General features: G+C 35.9%; 1 protein-coding gene across 7 annotated transcripts in view; it reads left to right on the plus strand.

Annotated features, from left to right (window-relative positions):
- KIAA0556 (KIAA0556 ortholog) overlaps window positions 1–20,774 on the plus strand; it is a 271,875-nt gene that overhangs the window by 220,688 nt on the left and 30,413 nt on the right. For all 7 annotated transcript variants that reach the window (XM_031962770.1, XM_031962790.1, XM_031962742.1 and 4 more), the window contains 5 exons: window positions 4,961–5,689; window positions 6,374–6,579; window positions 9,247–9,325; window positions 17,320–17,497; window positions 18,837–19,002. In XM_031962770.1, coding sequence (XP_031818630.1) covers window positions 4,961–5,689; window positions 6,374–6,579; window positions 9,247–9,325; window positions 17,320–17,497; window positions 18,837–19,002 — 1,358 coding nt within the window. The remainder of the gene's footprint in view (window positions 1–4,960; window positions 5,690–6,373; window positions 6,580–9,246; window positions 9,326–17,319; window positions 17,498–18,836; window positions 19,003–20,774) is intronic.

The raw sequence follows: 20,774 nt of genomic DNA on the forward strand, positions 1-20,774 counted from the left end.
TGTTCTTATTTTCATGTATGATATTTATTTTAGCAAATAGAAATCAAATTATAGTAACTGAAGATAATGAATGTAAATCACAAAAATCCATATGAGAAGTTGAACCTGCTAGGTACAAAGATAATAAAGGTTATTTCTCTGACAAAAAGACAAAAGACAGAGAAATCGTGGTGTTTTCTGGTTGTAAACAATTGATGTTTATTGACCATATTTATTGACTAATGCCTATAATCATTACTATGGGGGAATAAAAAGAAATAGCAGACCCAGACTTTGCTTTGTAAGAACTTCCTGTCTTTGGAATGTTTGTCCTATGTTTGTAAGTAACTGAGGTACAAAAATAATGTGTGATAAATGCCACTTGAATGTCACAAATGAAATAAAAGTTAAGAGAAAGAGAGGTCCCTTCAGGATTAGTTGATCTAGTAATAGGAGACTAGACCAAATAGAAATGAATATAATTTTGATGGGTAGAGATGGAAGGGCAGGGCATTTTCAACAGAGGGAATAGTATAATCAAAATCACAGGGGTAGAAGACCATAAAGCTTGTTTGAGGAAATACTGAGTAAATTGCCCTGGAAGCAGTGGGAGCTATGAAGGTAGAGTCTAGATTATGGAAAGCCTTGAATGTCATACTAAAGAATTTAGAATTTTTTTCAATGGAAATGGGAAGTATCATTTTAGCAAGAGAGTGATGTTGTCAAAGAAGGGTTTTAAAAACTATTTTTCCCTGAGGCACTTGGGATTAAGTGACTTGCCAGGTTCACACAACTAGGAAGTCTTAAGTGTCTGAGATCAAATTTGAACTCAGGATATCCTGACTTCAGGGCTGGTGCTCTGTCCACTGTGCCATCTAGCTGCTCCAAATTTTATTTTTTTTTAAATTTTATTACTATAGCTTTTTATTTACAAAACATATGCATGGGTAATTTTTCAACATTGACCCTTGCAAAACTTTCTGTTCCAACTTCTCCCCTGCTTTCCCCCACTCCTTCCCCTAGATGGCAGGTAGTCCAATATATGTTAAATACTGCCCCAAGTTTTAAAAACTATTAATCTGATGATAGTGTGTAAGATGGAGTCATGGAAACCAGTTATGGATTTGTCACCATGGGCCAAACTTGAAGTCATAAGGGCCTAAATTAAGTGAGTGGCTGACTAATTGGAAGGAAAAGAATGGAACAAGAGAGCAGAATCACCAGGACATAGGAATGTGAAGAAGAAGATAGAGCTGATGCAGAATTATCATTGAAGAGGATTAAAAAGTCTTAGCTACTAGGATTCAACAAACAAATCAACATACCTTCACTAAATTCCTATTCGAAGCAAAGCACTGAAGATCTAGATATCCCTACACTTTGCTCCCATTGAGATAACCATGCAGGAAGATTAATACAAATAACTATAATGGTGTAGGAAAAGGCAAAATAAGTGTGAAAGGATTATGAAAACATTAAGGACATGTTTCCATCAAGTATTATGAAACAGAGGCTTTGTGGAGGAAATGACATCTCAGCTGGGCCTTGAAAGACTGGGAACACTTCAGCACAGAAGGAAGTCTATTCCAGAAGAATGTGGGAGGAAAATGACATTGATTGGAGAGGAAAGGATCAGAAGATAGGATAGAGATGAATTCAATATAGTTAAAATGTAGATTACATGAAAGTTATTATAAAATTATACCAATATATTGGGCTTAGATTGTAGAAGTCCTTGAAGGCCAGAATCAAGAGATTGTATTATATAAAACCCATATCAGATTGATTGTCATTTTGGGGAAAGGGTAAGGGAGGGAGGGAGAAAAATGGAAATCAAAATCTTATAAAAGTTAATGTCAAAAACTATAAATTTTTTTAAAAAAGAGATCGTACATTTTTCAGCATGTAATCTTTAGTGAACAGCTACTGAAAGTAACGTTATCAGAATGGTGTATTAGGTAAATTACTAAGGCATCAGTGTGAGAAATAAGTTGATGAGGAGATAAAATAGAGACAGAGTGTTGTAGAGGCTATTATAATAATCTAGGCACAAAGAAAGGAGGATCTGAACTAGTATGGTTTAATGGGAGTGAAAAGAAGCAAAAGGTATATATTACAGAGGGAGAATACACAGGGCGAGTTGGAAATTGATTAGATGTGTCTGGTGAGGGAGACAAAAGATTCAAAAATAATGCCAAGGTTATAAACCTGGGTATGAAGATGATGGTACCACAAACAAAAATAGAGAGGTCATGAGGGAGGAGTAAATTTTTTTGTGTAGAGATGACTAATGAAGTTTAGATATGTTGTTTGAAGGGACCCATGTCCAATATGCTTTTTGGAACCATAAGACTAAAGCTTCGGGGAGAGGGGCAGGGGTTATAACCCCTAGGAGTTTGGGAATAAAAATCAAGATTTAGAAGTTGTATACATAGGATTGAAGCTATGGAGATGCATGGAGTCATTTAAAAAGATTATATAGAGCAAGGAGAGAAGAGGAAAGGCTAGGGACAAAGCCTAAGTAAGCACCTATATAGGAGGAAGATAAGGAGTTATTAGTAGAGACTATGAAGCAGCAGGGGGAAGTGTAGAAGAAACATGAGATTGCTGTGCCATGGAAGCAAGGGAAGAGAATATATCAAATGTTTAAAATGCAGCAGAATGCTTAAGGAAGGTGATCTTTGGAGTCCCTTCTGAATCTAGATCTATGATCCTAAGGTGACAATAGAAAAAGAGCCATGGATTTAGGTTTCAGGAGGTCTTTGGTGACTTGAAAGAAAGCTGTTTTATTTACTTAGAGTGTAGGGTCTGAAGTCATATTGCAAGAGATTGAAGCAAATGAGCTTACAAGTATGGGAGGAAGAATAACGGTAACCTGAAGGGGCAGGAGGGGCAGGAGAAAATTTCATTGTGTTTGTTTTAATAAAGAAGAAAAGAGCTTATTACTAATTATTATTAATGTTATTAACTAATAGTATTAATAACACTTGCTGGAATTTGTGATAGCACTTTAAAGTTTTAAGCATGTTATTTCATTTGATATTGGAACAATATTTTAAGATTAATGCTAATATTATTCCCATTTTAGGAATTTCAGGAAATTGAGCCTGAAAGAAATTAGGTGACTTGCCTAGTATCACACAACTAATAGGTATCTGAGGCAATATTGAAATCAGGTCTTCTTGACTCTTAAATCCTACACGCTATACATTGCACTATCTAGCTGCTTCTTTCCAGTTTACTGGACTAAGGAAAAGGAAACCACCTATAAGGAGAGAGAAAGATTAAAGTTAAATAAGAGAGAAGGCATCCTTGCTGGAACAAGATTACAGAGGTGATAAAAGGCACTGAAACTGAAAATATACAAGTAGAAGGGTTAGTTTTGGCAGAAAGGAAAGATCACTCCTTTTGGCACTGGTATGAAGGAAAATGGGACAAGGATAATGGGAAAGCCAGACGAATAGAATAGAGGAACTGAAATGACCTTGATCTCAGTAAAATGTCAGATGAAATCATCTGCTGAGAATAAAATAAGGAAAAAAAGAGTTAGGAGTGGAGAGAGAAGATAAGATTTGGAATAGTCTTTGTGGAAAATATGACTGTTAAGTAGACACAAAGGTCTAGTTGAGTTTAGATAACATAAATTTGTAGTAGACCTGTCAGTACAATTTCATGATTTCTTCCAACAGCATTTGGCAGTTTGGGATTAGGAGTAGACTAGTCAATGATAAAATTTACTAAAGGAGAAAACAGAGAATAGAAAAATGAAAAATTAACAGAGAAATAGGGATTTCAGAGGGAAGTTCAAGTGTTTGATTTTAGACATGTTGAGTTTGAAGTGGTAATATGACATCTTTGTCAAAACATTTTAACAGTCATAAAAGTCACCTTGAGTTTTATCTTGCTCAGGAGTTTGATGACTCTGGACGATAGAATGAGGCTGATGACTTTGTGCAACTCTGCCTCACTTAAATACAATTCATCCATGAATCAAGATATCACCCTTGTGTTGTCGTTAGTCCTTTTCAAAAATGAACAACAAACAACAGTAGCAACAACAGTCATAAGGAAAAATGGGATTGGAAAAAAGGGCTAATTTTTAGGGCTCATTCACACGGAAGTGAACATTTAAATTATGGGAGTGAATGGGAACATAGAGAGAAATGAGGAGATGACCAAACACATAGTCTGTTAGATTTTCTAAATTTAAGAGTTGGGAAGGGGAAAGATACCTTTAAAAAAGACAAAAAAGAATCATGAGAGTTATGAATTAGAAAAGCCTGATGAAGAGATGGTTAACAGTGTCAGAAGTTTTGAACTCACTGGGTTCAAAAAGGACTAGGACCAATAAAAATTAATTTGCAATGATTTTTAGCAAAGCACTTTAGCAAAGTGGTAGGAGTGAAAAGTACTACTTTATAAGAGGGTTAAGGAAAGAGTGGGTAATGGAGAATTAAAGGCAGCAACTGTAAATTATTGGTTGAGGAAGAATTACATTTAGATGGAAGTAAGAAAATGAAATGAATTAAGAAAATAAAACAATAGCTACAAGGGATCAGCTTGAGGATGAAATAGGAAGATTTTTTTTCCAAGTACAAAATATATATATGTTCTACATTTTTAGTAGGGGAGGAAGATGATGGAAATTTTCTTGCTAATTTTGAATCTTGGAGATGTCATTGGATCTTTTTTAATTTCCACCTTCCAAATAACTGTTTAATTAGCTCCAAAATTGAAAGCCATTCTTTACTGAGATGCTGTGTAGTAGATGTACTGAGTTGGAGTTAATTTATCTGCAGCTCAAATTGACATAGTTGCAACAATCTTCTAAGACATAGATTTCTCTGGGACTAACCATATGTTTTTTCTAAACTCTTGAATGATTCACAAGTAATTTTTGGTACCCAAAGATCTCCATTCTGTTGTGTACACATTTCATCAGAAGATCTTAAAATCTTACAAAAGTTTTTCTCTTTTCTAGAGGACACCTTTCCTGTCATATCTACAAAGATGGCACGATCCAGGTGGCACAGTGAACAAGAACATACTCTCCAGGAGTCCTGGAACTCCCTCACAGCCTTCAATCGCTCTCATCGGGGTCGTATATCCAATATGGAATTTCAGGGTGATATCTTTGATGAATTCCTGCAGCAGCAGAAGATTAGTAGACATGGGGAACTCTCAGTGACAAAGGAAGGAAAACAGGAGTTATTGAAAGGGCAGGAAGATTATTCCATGGATATGGTTGATGAGAGTGATTTTAAAATTCCAGTGCTACCTCATGGACAGCACTTAGTTATTGACATCAAATCAACATGGGGAGACAGACACTATGTTGGCCTTAATGGAATTGAAATTTTTAGCTCCAAGGGAGAACCTGTACAAATTTCTAACATAAAAGCGGAACCCCCTGACATTAACATTTTACCAGTCTATGGTAAAGATCCCCGTGTAGTAAGCAACCTAACTGATGGAGTGCACAGGACCCAAGATGATATGCATCTTTGGCTGGCCCCATTTACCCCTGGCAAATCTCACTATATTTATATTGACTTCGTACATCCTTGCCAAGTTGCCATGATTAGAGTTTGGAATTATAATAAATCACGGATACATTCTTTTCGTGGAGTAAAATATATGACTATGTTATTAGATGAACAGTGCATATTTAAAGGAGAAATTGCCAAGGCTTCGGGAACACTGACTGGAGGTATAGTATATTCAGAAGAATATTAAATGAAATTTCTACCCCTCTCCTCTTGGGAATTTGGGCAGAAAAAGTACTCAATAACACAGGAGAAAGTTGTCACTTTCACAGGTCCATTAGTTACCAACTGTCCCATGTTAAAGCTAGCAGGGACCTTAGATGGAATATAGAACATGAAATGTTGAAGCCAGAAGAAATTTACAACACAAAACATAGAGCATTAATGCCAAAAGAGACCCCAGGCATCAACTATTTCAATCTCCTCATCTTGCAAAACTGAGGCCTAGAGGTTTTAATAACTGGCTCAAGGTTTTGAAATTAATAGCAGAACTATTATTCAGAACACCCAGTCTATATATATATACTGAAAGTGATTAGATACTATGAAACTGTCTATTCAAACATAGGAAACATAGTAGGTATCACACATTGTATTTAATGATACATTCCAATAAAGTGTGATTCTTCTCCCCATTTTATTTGGTTTGTGCTGTTCTAATTAAAGTCAGATTCTGTTTGCCCAAAGTATGGAGAATAATAGAAATTTAAAGAATTAAGAAGAACTATAGAACATCATTCATGCTTTTTATTTTTTTCTCAATTTTATGACCTTTTAAAAATTATTGCAAATTTGGGTAGTGGATGGCTTTGTATTTTTAGTTCTCTAAATCTTTATTACTCTTTTAGCCCCAGAGCATTTTGGAGATACTATATTATTCACAACTGATGATGACATTCTCGAGGCCATATTCTGTGCTGATGAGACATTTGATGTTGATGTTGAAACCCTGTGTAATATGAGATATGAGGAAGAATTCAAGAGACCACAGACAGCAGATGGGGAAGGTGATGAAAGGCCATTCACCCAAGCTGGTGTGCGTATAGATGATCAGGTAAGAGATAGTTAGTAGCAAATATCTGAAAACATGTGTTATTCATAGTAGGGGACCAACAGATAAAGGTGGAGAGTCTCCTGAAATACTTCAAAATAATTGTAAAATGGATCAGTGTGGCTAATCAGGAAGATCTTGAGCCTCACCTGCCACTCCCACTATCTGCTTGTGAGCCTTTCCTGAGTCATCTGGCCCTGCTTTCAGGCAGAAGACATAGAATTTTTTATCTGAATTGTACTTGAAATCTTTCCAACTTTGTAGAAACTGCTTTGTGCTTACAGAATTGCCAGCATCATCATCAACATCATATCTCACGGCAAACACTAGGATTTGCAGAGCACTGTACATACATTATCTCATTTTAGCCTTACAGCAACCTTGTCTATTATTACCAATAATGAAAGCATTATTATCCTCATTTTACAGACATGAAACTAAGGCTCAGAAAAAGTATGAGTTTCTCCTGGTATCAGAGTTGTTTGGAGGCAAAATTTGAACATGAGCCTTCTGAACTCTTACGCACAGTACTAAAAAGCCTAGAGTTTACCTACCTACAAAATTGAAAGCACCAGCAGAATTTAGTAGATATCCCATTTCACAGAATAACTGAAACTCAGCATTAGAATGAATCTCAGAAATTGTTTAAGTTCAAACCATACCTAAAGAAGAATCCTCTTTATAATGCAGGTGGTCATAAACCTTGGCATAAAGACCTAGCAAGAATAACCCATTACTTTTCAAGGCTATCCATTTCACTTTTAAATACCTTTAATTATTCAAAACTTTTCCCTCTTATCAAGTCTATATCTGCCCCTTCATATTTTTCATCCATTGCCCCTTGTTTCTGTTATCTTGGACCAGGCAAATCTATTTTTCTCATGAGAGTCCTTTAGATCTTAGAAGACTACTGTCATATCTTCCCACTTCCCAAACCCCAACCCAGATATTCATTTCTCCAAGATAAACATCTCTATTTCCTTCACCTTATCCTCCTACAGCCTGATTTCAATGCCCATTACCATTGCTATTGTCCTCTTGGATACTCTCCATATTGTTATTGGTATCAGTATCAAAATGTGACTGGCAGAACTGAATAAAATATGCCAATAGTATGTATATACAGAGCAGAGTTTAGCATTATATGTGGACTTCCTTATAATGCAGCCCATTATTTCATTAACTTCCTTAGCTACCACCCCAGTCCTTGGTTCCTGATGCATATTAAGCTCACAGTATTCTAAACCCTCCAGGCTTTTTCAGATTGCCTCCTAATCATGTCTTTCCATCTTGTACTTGGGCCACTAGAGGCAGGAAATGGGAATAATTGAGTGTCCTGGCAGATGCATCTGTGGGCATAGTCTCTCCCTCTTACCTTCACCTCTACCTTTAATACACCAGCAAGACAAAGAAAGCTGTATTAACTAAGTCTTTGATATAAGTGAAGCGACATTGCACTGCGGGTAAAAGAATCTAATCCTAGACTATCATTAAGGCCATGCCAGAAGAGAGGCAAAGTAGAAAGGATCTGGGTTCGAATTGTACTTACTATGGTACCTTGAGCAACTCATCTTACCTCTCTGTACCTCAGTTTCCTCATCTGTAAAATCAGGAGAGTGGACAAGATGACCAATAAGGGCCTTTTAATCTTAAGCTCCTAACAATAACACAAACACACCGATCAATCTTTGACATACTTGGACATTGTGTCAAATTACTTAATTCCTTGGGACTTTATATTTTCCTTTTGCAAAGTGGGAAAGTTGCATTACATGCCTTGTATGATTTCCCCACATGCATTGCAGAAAAATTGTGAAGAGAAGAGTGTAATACACATAGATAATTTAAACTTCTCAGAGGAAAGATTCAGTTGCTATTTTCAGTTATTTTAGAACAACAGACAACCTGCATAGCACAGATCACTGAAATTCACAGCTGATCCAAAAACTAATTTGTAAAAATTATTGTCAACATCTTTCAGTATCAAAAATTAACTACTAAGCAAGACTATTTATCTATATATTTAGGTATATATGTATATATATATACATATGTATTTGTATATTCATATATGTGTACATATGTACACACATACATGTATGGATTTGGGTTTTCCCTCATTTCCTTTAGTGGCAGTGCCAACTCAGAATCAGATAATTCTGATGGTAGTGGTGGGACTTTTCTCTCTTTCAATCTTAAGCTCCTAACAATAAACATGACACACTGATGAATCTGGATATGGTGGTGGACATGGGGGCAATGCTCCCATTTAAATTATGCTTTACTAGTGGCAAAATGAGGAAACTGAAGCTCAGAGAAAGTAAATAGTTTACTTGACTTTTACATGGGTTAGAACTAAGACTTAAATCCAGACTTCTCTCAGCTCAGCATTCTTATCACTCATTATACTATACTGGCCAGTGCAGAAAATTTAAAAAGAAAATCATTAGGGTTCCTATCATTCATCAAATATTTACCTACTATTCACTCTTCCCTGAGCATACTGGTGAGCAAAGTTTTGTGAGATATAATCCCTGTCTCAAGGAGATTAGTCTGGCAGAGGAAGTAAGAATTAGGGGGAAAAGAAAAACAAAAGGGTACAACACATATTAGTAATTCTGGTATGTCATTGAAAATTGACTTTTATGTGCTTTTCCCTTTATTTATTAGGCTCAAGAGCAAGAGTTAACTTCTAGCTCTCCTTTACTCAAGTTGACAACCCCTGAGCCAGGAGTTTACAGTGGGATGTGTAAGTATTCATTTTCTCATTGGCGCAAAGGGTAGTTTCCTTTTCTTTTCTTTCATTTCTTTAGTTTCCTATGCTTGTCATAGAGAAGGAATATTGATTAATGAGAAGGGGCTGACTTACCACCAGTCCACCAAAGAACTAAAAAGTGAAATTATTTCAGCCATTTGGATTTATGATTTCAACAGTCTTGGGTGCAAAATATATATTTGGTTAGAATTTATTAACTGGTGAATTAAAATAACCTTTTCAAGTTCTGTCTCCATTATTGAGGAATGCTCATGCATGAATGAGGGATTTCAGTTATTTTTCCTGTACTTGAATCTCTGGCCCTGGGGATCCTGATGCCCTTTACCTATCTTTATACTGGACAGTTAGCCTCTCTTGCCTTCTCCTTGTTACATTTAAGGATTATTCTGATACTTCATCTGGATTATGGGCATTTTCCTGAAGAATTAGAGTGTAAAATTGTCACTTAAAAAAAGAAGGTATTTCTGTTATAATTTATTATGTATTGGTATTTTCATATGGAATTTAGCCCAGAGATAATAGTAAAGAGGCCAGATATCAGCTTTTCAAAATCATTCATTGGGTCCAGTGAATTTCTCATATAGTTCTGACCTTTCTTTTCCATCTCATCATTCCTTACATGAACTTCCCTTCCAACTAAACTGAATTGCTCCCTGATCACCAAAAACTGTTTTCAACTCACTTTATCCATTGTTGTCATCTCCTTTGCTTAGGAAACTTCATATTATATTGTTCAACACCCAATTCAAATGGCACATTCTCCATGCTACCTTGAACCCTTCAGCCAAAAGTGATCCTTTTCTCCTCTGTACTCCTTATTTTACTTTTTTTTGAAATTATGAACTTAATTGTCAATAAACACGAACATTTCAATCTAGAAAGAAGGGGAGGAAAGACAATTGGAAGATTGTATATGAAATTATGAACTTCTACTCCATATCATTTGTTTTTTAAAAATGTACATTTAACAAGGTAACCACAAAATTGTAATTTGTATCTCTTTCTGATCTCTTTTGGGGTTTAATGTGTATATTTTTTGTGAATTTTATTGCTCATCTTTTCTTTTATTTCATTTCTTTAGTTTCCTATTAACTTACCTCTCCCTATCCCAACCCCATCCACAATAGAAGCTTTCACTTACAACAAATACATATAGTACCACAAAACAAGTCAACATACTGACTATGTCTTTTCTTTATTATTCATCCATCACCTCTCTGCTAAGAAACAGAAAGGTGCCTGTTTTGTCATCAGTCTTCTATAATAATTGTTGGTTACTGTGTGGATTAGAATTCTGAAATCTTTCCAAATGCCATGACATTTTTGTGGTCATATTGCAATTTTTTTCAGTCCTGTTTATTTCACACTGCATTAGTTTAAGTCTCATTTTTCTAAGTGTTTCTAAATTCTTTATATTTGTCATTTCTTGTGATGTAAAATAATCCACAATATTCATGTATAGCAGTTTTTTCAGCCTTTCTCAAACCGATAAGTACCCAGTTTCTTTCTTTCTTTCTTTTTTTTTTTTTTTCCTGAGGCAATTAGGGTTAAGTGACTTACCCAGGGTCACACAGTGAGGAATTGTTAAGTGTCTGGGGCCAAATTTGAATTCATATCCTCCTGACTTCAGGGTTGGTGCTCTATCCACTGTGCCACCTACCTGCCCTTCCCAGTTTCTTTCTAGATCCTTGCTTCCCTGGAAGCACTGCTACAAATATTTTTGTAGGTATAGATTTTTCTCTAGGTCTTTGATCTCTTTGTATCATATACCTACAGTTGTATTACTAGGTCAAAAGGAAGATCAAATTTAATGATTTTGGGGTTGTAGTTTTAAATTGTTTTAAAAAACCATTAGTTCAATTCACAGCTCCAACTATAACTTAGTGTATCTATTTTCTATTTTCATCTTTTGTCAGGCTGCCAGACTTACGGGTGAAAAAGTTGAAATCTCAGAGTTGCCTTTGATTTACATGATTTACATTTGAAGCTTTCTAGTTGCCGATGACATATTTCTGTTCTTGATAGATTGTTGTTCCTATCTTCTAATCCCTTATCTATTGGGGAACAGCTCTTATTCTTATATATTTATATCAATTTTATAATTATGTGGAGATCAAACCTGCATCAGCACTTGTTACAAAGATTTTTCTTCCAGTTAACTTCTTTTCTAATTCCAATTGATTTTGTTAATGCAAAAATATTTCAATGTTATATATATTTGTGAAATTGCCCATTTTATTTTTTTAATGGTCAATTCTATCCCTTGTTTATTTAAATTAGGAATTCTTTCTTTAGCTCTAGTTGGAAAAGATTCCTCCATCTGTTCTAAAATTCTTTAAATGATGTGACCTCTTATATGTAGGCCATATGTACATTTAGGCCAACAAATCAATCAATCAAAAATTATTTATTAAGCACTTAGCACTGTGCCAGATACTAGGAATACAAATAAAATTACCGAAAGAATCGTGACTCAAAATAGCTTCTTTTCTAACAAGATGGATGACAAAGGCTGTTTGTCTCAAAATGTCTCAGTGCAATTTTCAGCTTTGATTACTTAAAACTGCACTAAGATGTTCATGTTACTCCACAAAAAGTACTATCCACTGAGAGGATTAGGTAAGTTTTCATGTAGAAGGTGATACTTGAGATATATAGTGGTAAAAAAAAGGGGGGGGGGGCAGGGCAGGCAAGTAGTATCTTTAAGGGATAGCCAAGGTCTTAGTGAGGATCAGTTAATAGATTCTAATGGGGGGAAACATCAAGTACATATATAAGTATATCCAGCATAAATATAAAATGAATATAAATTAAACTATATGATTATTTACAAGGTAGTTTGGGAGGAAGGACAGTAGCAATTGGGGAAGGATTAGAAAAGGCTTTGTGAGGTTTGAACTGGAAGAGAAAAGAGTCTTGGGGGCAAAGAAGTGGAGAGGGTAGATTGAATCTCTGGCCCTGGGGATCCTGATGCCCCTTATCTATCTTTATACTGGACAGTTAGCCTCTCTTGCCTTCTCTAAAGGCAATGACCCATAATAAGACAGAAAGATGAGAGGTGGAATATCATATGAAAGGAATAGAGAAAAAGCCAGTTGAGTGGTTATAAGAGTATGTAAATTGGAGTAATATGCAATGAGGCTTCAAAGGTGGATTGAAGCCAGGTTGTGAAAGGCTTTAAAAACTAATTTGAGAAAGTGGTGAGAAATTTGAGGCAGGGACACCAATGAGGAGGGTGTTGTCTATCTAGATGAGAAGTGATAAGGGCCTGACTAAGGTAAAATGTGACTGTGCATTAAGACAAGGAGTTGGATGTGAGAAAAATGACAAAATATCTATAAAATTAGAAGTTTGGGATAGAGTTAGGGGTCAAGAATAATGCTGAGGTTACAAAGCCAGGAGACTTGAAGGATGAAAATAGAAACTTAAGGGAAGGAGAGAATGCTTAAATAGAAAGATGAATTGTTTTAGTTAAGTTGCTTTTAAGATATGCCCAGGACTTCTGTTTTAAATGTCCAATAGACAACTGTTGATGAGACACTGAAATTCAGCAGAGAGACTGGGGTTCAATATAATAATTATAACAATATCATCATGATATGTATATATAAATACTAACATATCATGATGATATATACTTATATGACTAAATCCATGGGAGCAAATGAGATTACTAAAACAATATAGCAGAAAGAGAAGAGGGCCTAGGACAGAACCTTGGGGAACATCCTCATGGGGCATGATCTGGTTGATGAGATAGCAGTTGAGATTGAGGAATGGTCAAGAATCAGATGAGACTAATGTCATATAAACCCAGAGAGAAGAGAGTATCTTAGAGGAGGGTGTAATTAGGAGGGTCACATGCAGAAGATGGATCAAAAGGGAAGAGGAATGAAAGGAAAACCGTCATGTTTGGTAATGAAGGGATCACTGATAACTTTGGACAGAGCAATTTCAGTAAAGTGATGAGGTCAAAAGCTAGACCACAGACAACAGAGATTGAAAAGGAAGAGGAAAGAGAGGTAGTAGAGTCAGTGAGTATAGAAAAGGTCTAGACTTCATTTCTGCCAGAGGCTTTATGTTTTCCCAGAATTTTTTATTGAATAGGGAGTTTTTATCCTAACAGTTGCTATCCTCAACTTTATTAAACACAGTACTACTATGCTCAGCTGTTTCTGTTCAGTTATTTCCCTAATCTGTTCTATTTGCCAACTTTTCTGTTTTAACTAGGACCAAATTGTTTTCATGGTTACTGGTTTATAATATGGTTTAAGATCTGATGGAGCTAGTGTACCTCTCCCTTCACTTCCCCCAACCCCTCTTTATTTCTCCATTTCTTGTTATTTCCCTTGAAATGTTTTACCTTTTGTTGCTACAAATGTGTTTGATTGTCATTTTGTCTAATTCTTTAAGGTTTGGTTATTGGATTGATGTGACCATGATTCTGTAAATTCATTTGTACTCCAATAGCACATAGATCTTATGACATTTATTATATGCTGCTTCCTATTGTAGATTTTTCCCTGTGTATTTAATTTCCCCTACTAGATTATCCTTGACAGAGGATATATCTTGTACAGCTTTCTTCACAATAACACTTACCATAGTGTTTTATACAGAATGGATTATAAGTGAATATTTGTTGAATGACAGTAACATTAAAGATTTTATTTTTTAATGAATTGTATTTATTGCTTCAGGCTTTGTTTATAATGTGAAAATACCTTTTGGATAATAGAATCACTTGGAGAAAGGAGCAGTGGGGGGCTGTAAAGAGCAGTCATACTCCACTAGCAGCATAGTATTTTGCCAAAATTGCAAAATAATGGGAAAAAGAAATGAAGGAGTTACTATTTTTTGATCTTTACTGGAGTTTGATTCTTATGATTTGATACAGTAAAGTTTCACTTCAAAAATTAATTCATCTTGGCAAGCATATGATGCTATCACATGGGTTAGAAATTGACTTGAAGAGTATTTCAGACAGTTTTTTATTATATTCTTAAAGATTTCTTGGATAAGGAAATTCCATGGTGGGGTTTTTTTTTAAAGAATGAATGGAAACAAGTTATAGATACATAGAACATATAGATGTATTTTAGAATAATAAATACACTTCAATGCTAATATTTTATTTTGATTATGTTTACTTTTTATGCATGTTTGCAATTTACCTGATTCCCAGCCATCCCTGATCTCTACCTGTTGAAATCCTGTCCATCCTTCAAGATTCATTAAATTCTACTTTATTCTTCAAGCCAACTCCTACCCTAAGTCAGAAATTACCTTTCATTTCTATTTCAACACCAATCCCCAGAGAATCATCTCTCCAAATTTACCAAGATTCCTCTCTTTTTATCTCCTTGACAATTGCCCATTTTAAAACTTGTTTTATAGTTACTTATGTATACATGTCATCCTTCTAATCTCATTAGACTGAAAGCTTCTTGAGGATGGGAACTTGATTTTTCATTCGGATAGTTTTAGTACCTGGAACAGTTGTTGATCGAAATGAATTGATTCATTCATTCACCAAATAGACAAGGAACACTTACTGTATGCCAGGCCCAATGTAGACTATCAGAATGGATTAAGATGACCAAGACAGAGCTCCTGCCTTCCATCATTTGCCCATTAAGCATTCTACTAATTACTATGCATTTTCCCTTTTCTTATTTCTTTTCCATAATAATTCCATAATAACTCCTAATTTACCCTTCTGACTAGCTCTTTGTCCTCTTAGATACAGGCCTCAATATTTCTGCTATTTTTTGTCCAAGATCATGTTTTTGTTTTTTCTGCTACTTCCTTGAACAATACCCCATCCAACCTATTATGTCCTCTCTCTCTTGTCTATTCTCTTTATTGTAATTCTTGCCACTTAGCTTACAATCTCTCAGTGATTTCTTTTCAATGGGTCAAAGCTGATCTCTCGTGAGTAGAGGATAAAGGTATTCCTAAAGGTGATGATCTGCTAAAGGAAGTAGCTCTGTTGATCTATATTCATGGATGTAATGCCTATGTACACCAATATATTATGTCTTATATATTACATAAGACATTTTGGAACTTTTACCCTAGTGTATAACTTAAATCTTATCCCCCGCCTTCCTCTTCCCATCTCTAATCTATATCTGATACTTTTCTCAGCAGAAAAGAGAAACAGCTCATTAGGATTTTCTACACAACCTGAAGATGGTTTAACTTTAATTTCTTCAGATCAGTTGCAGTCTCTTGGACTTTGCCCACCTATTGTGCTTCCTAAGTTCTGAATCACCTTTATTGTCTTGCTCCATTGGAGAGAGTAGTTTAATAAGGTGATATGGGGGTTGGTGTTAGGGATTTTTAAATGATCTGACCTATTAATATTTTGAAAGAGGACACCAAAGACTTGCTAATATGCAGATGATAGTGATTTTGAAAGTTTTGCAAATACCAGTGATGATGAAGTGTAGAAAAGGACCAAAGAGATTTGAAGTAAGGACAAGAAATAATAAAATGAATCTCAGTTAAAATAAATACTAATTGATACACTAGGGTAAAATCAATATGGAACTTAGATATTAAAAGAAAAAGAGAGTAATAACATTCAGTTTCCTGACACAAAATTAGATGTGACACTGAGGAGCATTTTGCCATTGGAGGGAAATGATTATGATGGTAAGCATGGGCAGGTCAGAAATCCTATCTTGTTATCTCCTGTGATAAAATAGGAGAAAAGCTTGATTCTCTTCTAATGAGCTTGTGAAACTATCATGTTTATTTATGATTCTTTGGCTACTTGAAGGCTGTAAGAACCCAAGAATAACAGTAATTGTGTAGGAGAATGGAGCCCAAACTTGGTAAAAGAAACCAGGACGTGGTAAAGAGATTTTCCCAAAATTGGTGACCATAATCAAGAATTTTCCCATCTCTCAACCCCTGTTTCCTTATCTATACCTTGGCCAAGGAGATTAAACTAGATAAGGGTTCTGAATCAAATGTTACCTCTTCTGTGAAGCCTTCCCAGACCTGTCTCCCACCCCATTTGTTAGTACTTTTCTGCCTTAGATATTCCTCTATCACTTTTACGAATTTCTCTTTTACCTTACTTTGGGTTACTCCCTGGTTTGGAGTTACTTATTTGAGTGCATATTGCAATTGCATAGTAGAATATAAACTTTTTCAGAACAAGTTCTACTTTGTTTTTGTCTTTGTATCCCCAATATATAACACGGTGTCTTTGTTATATATAGTAAGCATTTAATACACATTTTTAATTGAACTTCCATCTCTAAAATTCTCTTGATTTTTTCATAATTTTATGGCTATTGTTAATAATTGTACAAATGTATAGTGCACTTGAGTAGGATAAAATTCATTGTAAATACCACAATTTATAGTTACAACACACTTCATATCCATTTTCTTATATAACCTTCAGAACTTCCCTGTGAGGTAGGTAGCACAGGTTTGTCATTCTTATTTTATAGGTACGGAAATGGCACATATTCCATAGGTAGAAGAGTAGTATGACCAGGATAGAGTGTTCTAACCAGCAAACTTAAAAGGGAGTCAAATGAAGTCCAGATATTAGGGAAAGTGTCTTGGTTTGCAATGTATCTAACTAGATCATGATGGGCAAGTTAATGACTCTACTGAAATATTGTCAGGACCAGAGAAGTAATGTTCTAAATGGTGTCAAAAAAGCTGGATCTCTCCTTGCTCACTTGACTCTGGGTGAATCAGGATCTATGTTGCCATAACTCAGATGCTAAACTTTCTGAGGCTTGACATGTTGAGTTAATTATTTATACCACCTATTGTAGTGCTATCTAGTCAGGTGTTTAATAAGCATGCACTTGATTTTGTGTCCAGGAATTAGTAGGATGTAGAGTTTGCAAATCATTAATCTGCCTATTTTCATTTTAAGGACATTTCTATCAGTGCCTCAGATTACTAACTGGCAATTTTTATTTGTGTTTAAGGCCTTCAGCTTAATTTCACAGCCTCTTGGGGTGACATGCATTACCTAGGGCTGACAGGACTTGAAGTGGTAGGAAAAGATGGTCAGTCTTTGCCAATTACGTTGGATAAGATGTCTGCCTCACCCAGTGATTTAAATGACCTTCCCGAATACACTGATGATTCCAGAACCTTAGATAAGTAAGTATCTCATGCACGGCAATTTCTGACTGAGCAGAGTTTGCTGTTCATATGATGAGTGAAGAAAATAGTGGATCTGAAATCAGAGTGTCCCACTCCCCATCACAAGCAGTGAAGACTTTGCCTCTTCCTTCAGTTTTGTCTTGACCTCAGTGAAGATCAGTAGGAGTATAATTTCCATTGTTAAAATGGTAAGATTTCCTAAGCTAAATAAGTCTATCAATGCCTTCCAAGAAAAAAAATTAGAACTTAAAAAAGGTCATATTGATTTGGGAAGACACATTGTACCCTCCAGGCCAAAGTCACATCAGAGCCCAGTATGACAGCAACAGGGTAGATGCTACTGGAAGCCTTACCTGTAAGATGTCCTAACTGTTATCTTTACTACCTGTTGTCATTGTACCATGAACCTAGCATCAACTTCACCTGGGGCCCTAATTTTTAACCAGACTGATTATTTGTTGCTGATTTACAAGTTCCATTTCAACCACCCTTGAGTATAAGGTTTCCATGGATCCTTAAGTGGATAAGATTTTTAAAATGCCTGTGGCAAGGAGATTATCCATGTGTCCCAATTTATTTCTAAAGAAGCAAAAGAGTAAGTACAGATGTACATTCTGTCGAATGAGCAGAATCTATTGTAGTAGGAAGAGTATTGGACTTGAAGTCAGAAAGCATGGAATCCTGATTCTGCTACTTACTGGCTATGTCACCTTAGGCAATTATTTCTCCTCTCTCTGAGCTTCAGAGCCCTCATCTATCAAATGATGATCTCTGAGGTGCCTTCTAGCTCTATAGATCCTATGGCTTCCATAAAACTATGGTGTTATACTTGATACTAACCTATCAGGGACTTTTTTGCCTAGTTTTTTCTTGATCTAGTTCACCCAAAGTCACCACCAGGAGTCTTGATAATGGAAAAAAATATACAATTGCTTAAAAATGGCAGTGATTGTTAGGGTGGGCATGCAGAGCCATTACCTTGTTGTACTCATCATTAAGCCAAAAAGTTGCCATTATCTAAATTGCTACTTTAAGGCCTTCCAGATGAAGCATGAGCCTTCTCCCCTTTTCAAGCCCCTTGTATTGTGGAAAAGAAGAGATTTATGTCAATTGTACCTTCCTAATGATCCCAGATTCAAAGCATCAATTGACTTATGGCCCATAGTTGGGAGATGAGTTACTTTGGTGACATATTTCTATGATTTCTCTTCCATGGAATGCCTTTGATTCTGGAATGTCTCCATTTCTTTCCCATTGCAGAACAAACACACACACACACACACACAACCCTACCTGTCAGGGAAGAGCTGATGGAATTGTTTTTATGTATTTGCAGGTTAATAGATGGGACTAACATCACAGTAGAAGATGAGCATATGTGGCTGATCCCCTTCTCTCCTGGGGAGGATCACCTGATCACAATCTATTTTGATAAAGCTGAAAACATTGTGGGGCTGCGTTTTTGGAACTATAATAAATCTCCTGAGGACACCTATCGAGGGGTAAGCCAAAAAAAAAAAAAAAAAAAAGCAGTCTAGCCAGCAGAAATGTTCAATTGTCTGTCGTGGAAATAGCGCTTTGATAAATGACCAAAGCAGCTTTAGAAGAGCAGCATAAATCGTCTAGAACTTTCAGATGCCTAATTTTATGGCAGAGAGAATAACTTGCTGTTTTTTTTCTTTGCAAGCAGCAAATATGGATCAAAGAGCTCCCTCCAAATAGATTCAGAGAACTTTTGTACCCCTTTCCCTCAGGACTCACAGCAACAGTGTAGTTACCTCTGTTTGATAGTGTTGTGTTTCTACTGATCTCTGGTTACTTGACTCTTTTGCCTTCTGCCATTTGAAATGGGAGAGTGTGATGCAAGAGAAAACATTCTGATCTATTCGAGCAAGTTCATATTAAGATAATAGTATTGTTTAGCTTCCCAGATACTTTTCACCTAGTGTGTTGGTGCTAAAAGCAATTTATTTTGGGAAGAACTTAAGAAGTTATAGGACTTTTCCCCCTCTCCCTTCAAGATAAACATTGTGACTATTCAAAACAATCTGTTAAGCAGTAAAAGAACTATGAAATGTGAGCCTGTGAAAAGATTGTTACAGATTTTGAAGACAATGTCTCTAATACATTCCCTCTAAGATTCACTATTTCTTACATATAAAATGTGGTCATAAAGAACCCTTCTGCCTTGATATTCTAAATTCACGTAAGCCATTCCCTGCTTTTCTAGTAGAATCTCTGAGAAAAGAAAAGAATGGTACAAGAGTGATTGACTAGAGTACACTGCTAGTCCCTGCAATATAGTGCTCACTCACACAATCTCATCAATGAAGTGGCCAGATAGGGAATGAAGAAAGGGAAAGAGAGCACATAATGCTCATAAATGGCCACTATGCCTCCCATACAGTCATTTTTCTGTCACTCTGGATGGTGATCTCATAACTACCCTCACAAAAGTTTGTCAACATATCTTTGTTCGTTCACCTTTTTTCCTCTGTGTTTCAAGAAAGCTCTAACTCCTAGTCCAGGGAGAGTCATCCAAGTCATAAAGAGTAGGCCAAAATACCATGATGGCATTCTCATTCCCCTTCTCAGAAACACAGAATGTGAAGACCGCATTAGCACCCTAGATACCTTAGAATCAGCCAGAGTCAGGATAAGCAAAAGTTTTTGGTCTTTATTCTTAGTCTTTAGGGGTCAAAGTGGGGAATGGACACAGGACACTCCATGATCTCCTCTTCGTCTCCTGCCCAAAAGTGACTCTGGCTTGTCTTACTCCACCCCCTAGTCCCTCCTCCAATTCTCTGTATACACCAACAGATCGAGCCAGCACAGAATAGTGGGGCGGGCCATTTTCCAAGCATATATTAATAGATATTGTCCAATAAGTAGTTTGACTTAAGTGCTCAGTTGTCCAAGTGCATCTGCTCAGAGTTTCAGTCCTTTACACAGAATCTTTATTTTGGAAAGCAGTTCAAAAATCATCTAGCCCAATTTGAACCTAACCAAGAATTTATTGTATACCATCCCTGATAAGTAATCATACAACCTTTGTATAAAATCTTTGAGTGAGAAAGAATTCAAAGCTTCCTATTTTACTTTTAGATAATTCTAATTAGGAAGTCTTTATACCACGTCTAAATTGCCTCTATGCAATTGAAAATAGTTGGCATGTTTCCATAAGTTTTCTCTTCTTTAGTTCAAATATCCCAACTTTTTCAATTAACTATCATGTGTCAAGATTTCAAGGTCCTTCACTATCCTGTTCATCCTT

Source organism: Sarcophilus harrisii, chromosome 1 (genome assembly GCF_902635505.1).
Source record: "Sarcophilus harrisii chromosome 1, mSarHar1.11, whole genome shotgun sequence".
Lineage (NCBI taxonomy): Eukaryota > Metazoa > Chordata > Mammalia > Dasyuromorphia > Dasyuridae > Sarcophilus > Sarcophilus harrisii.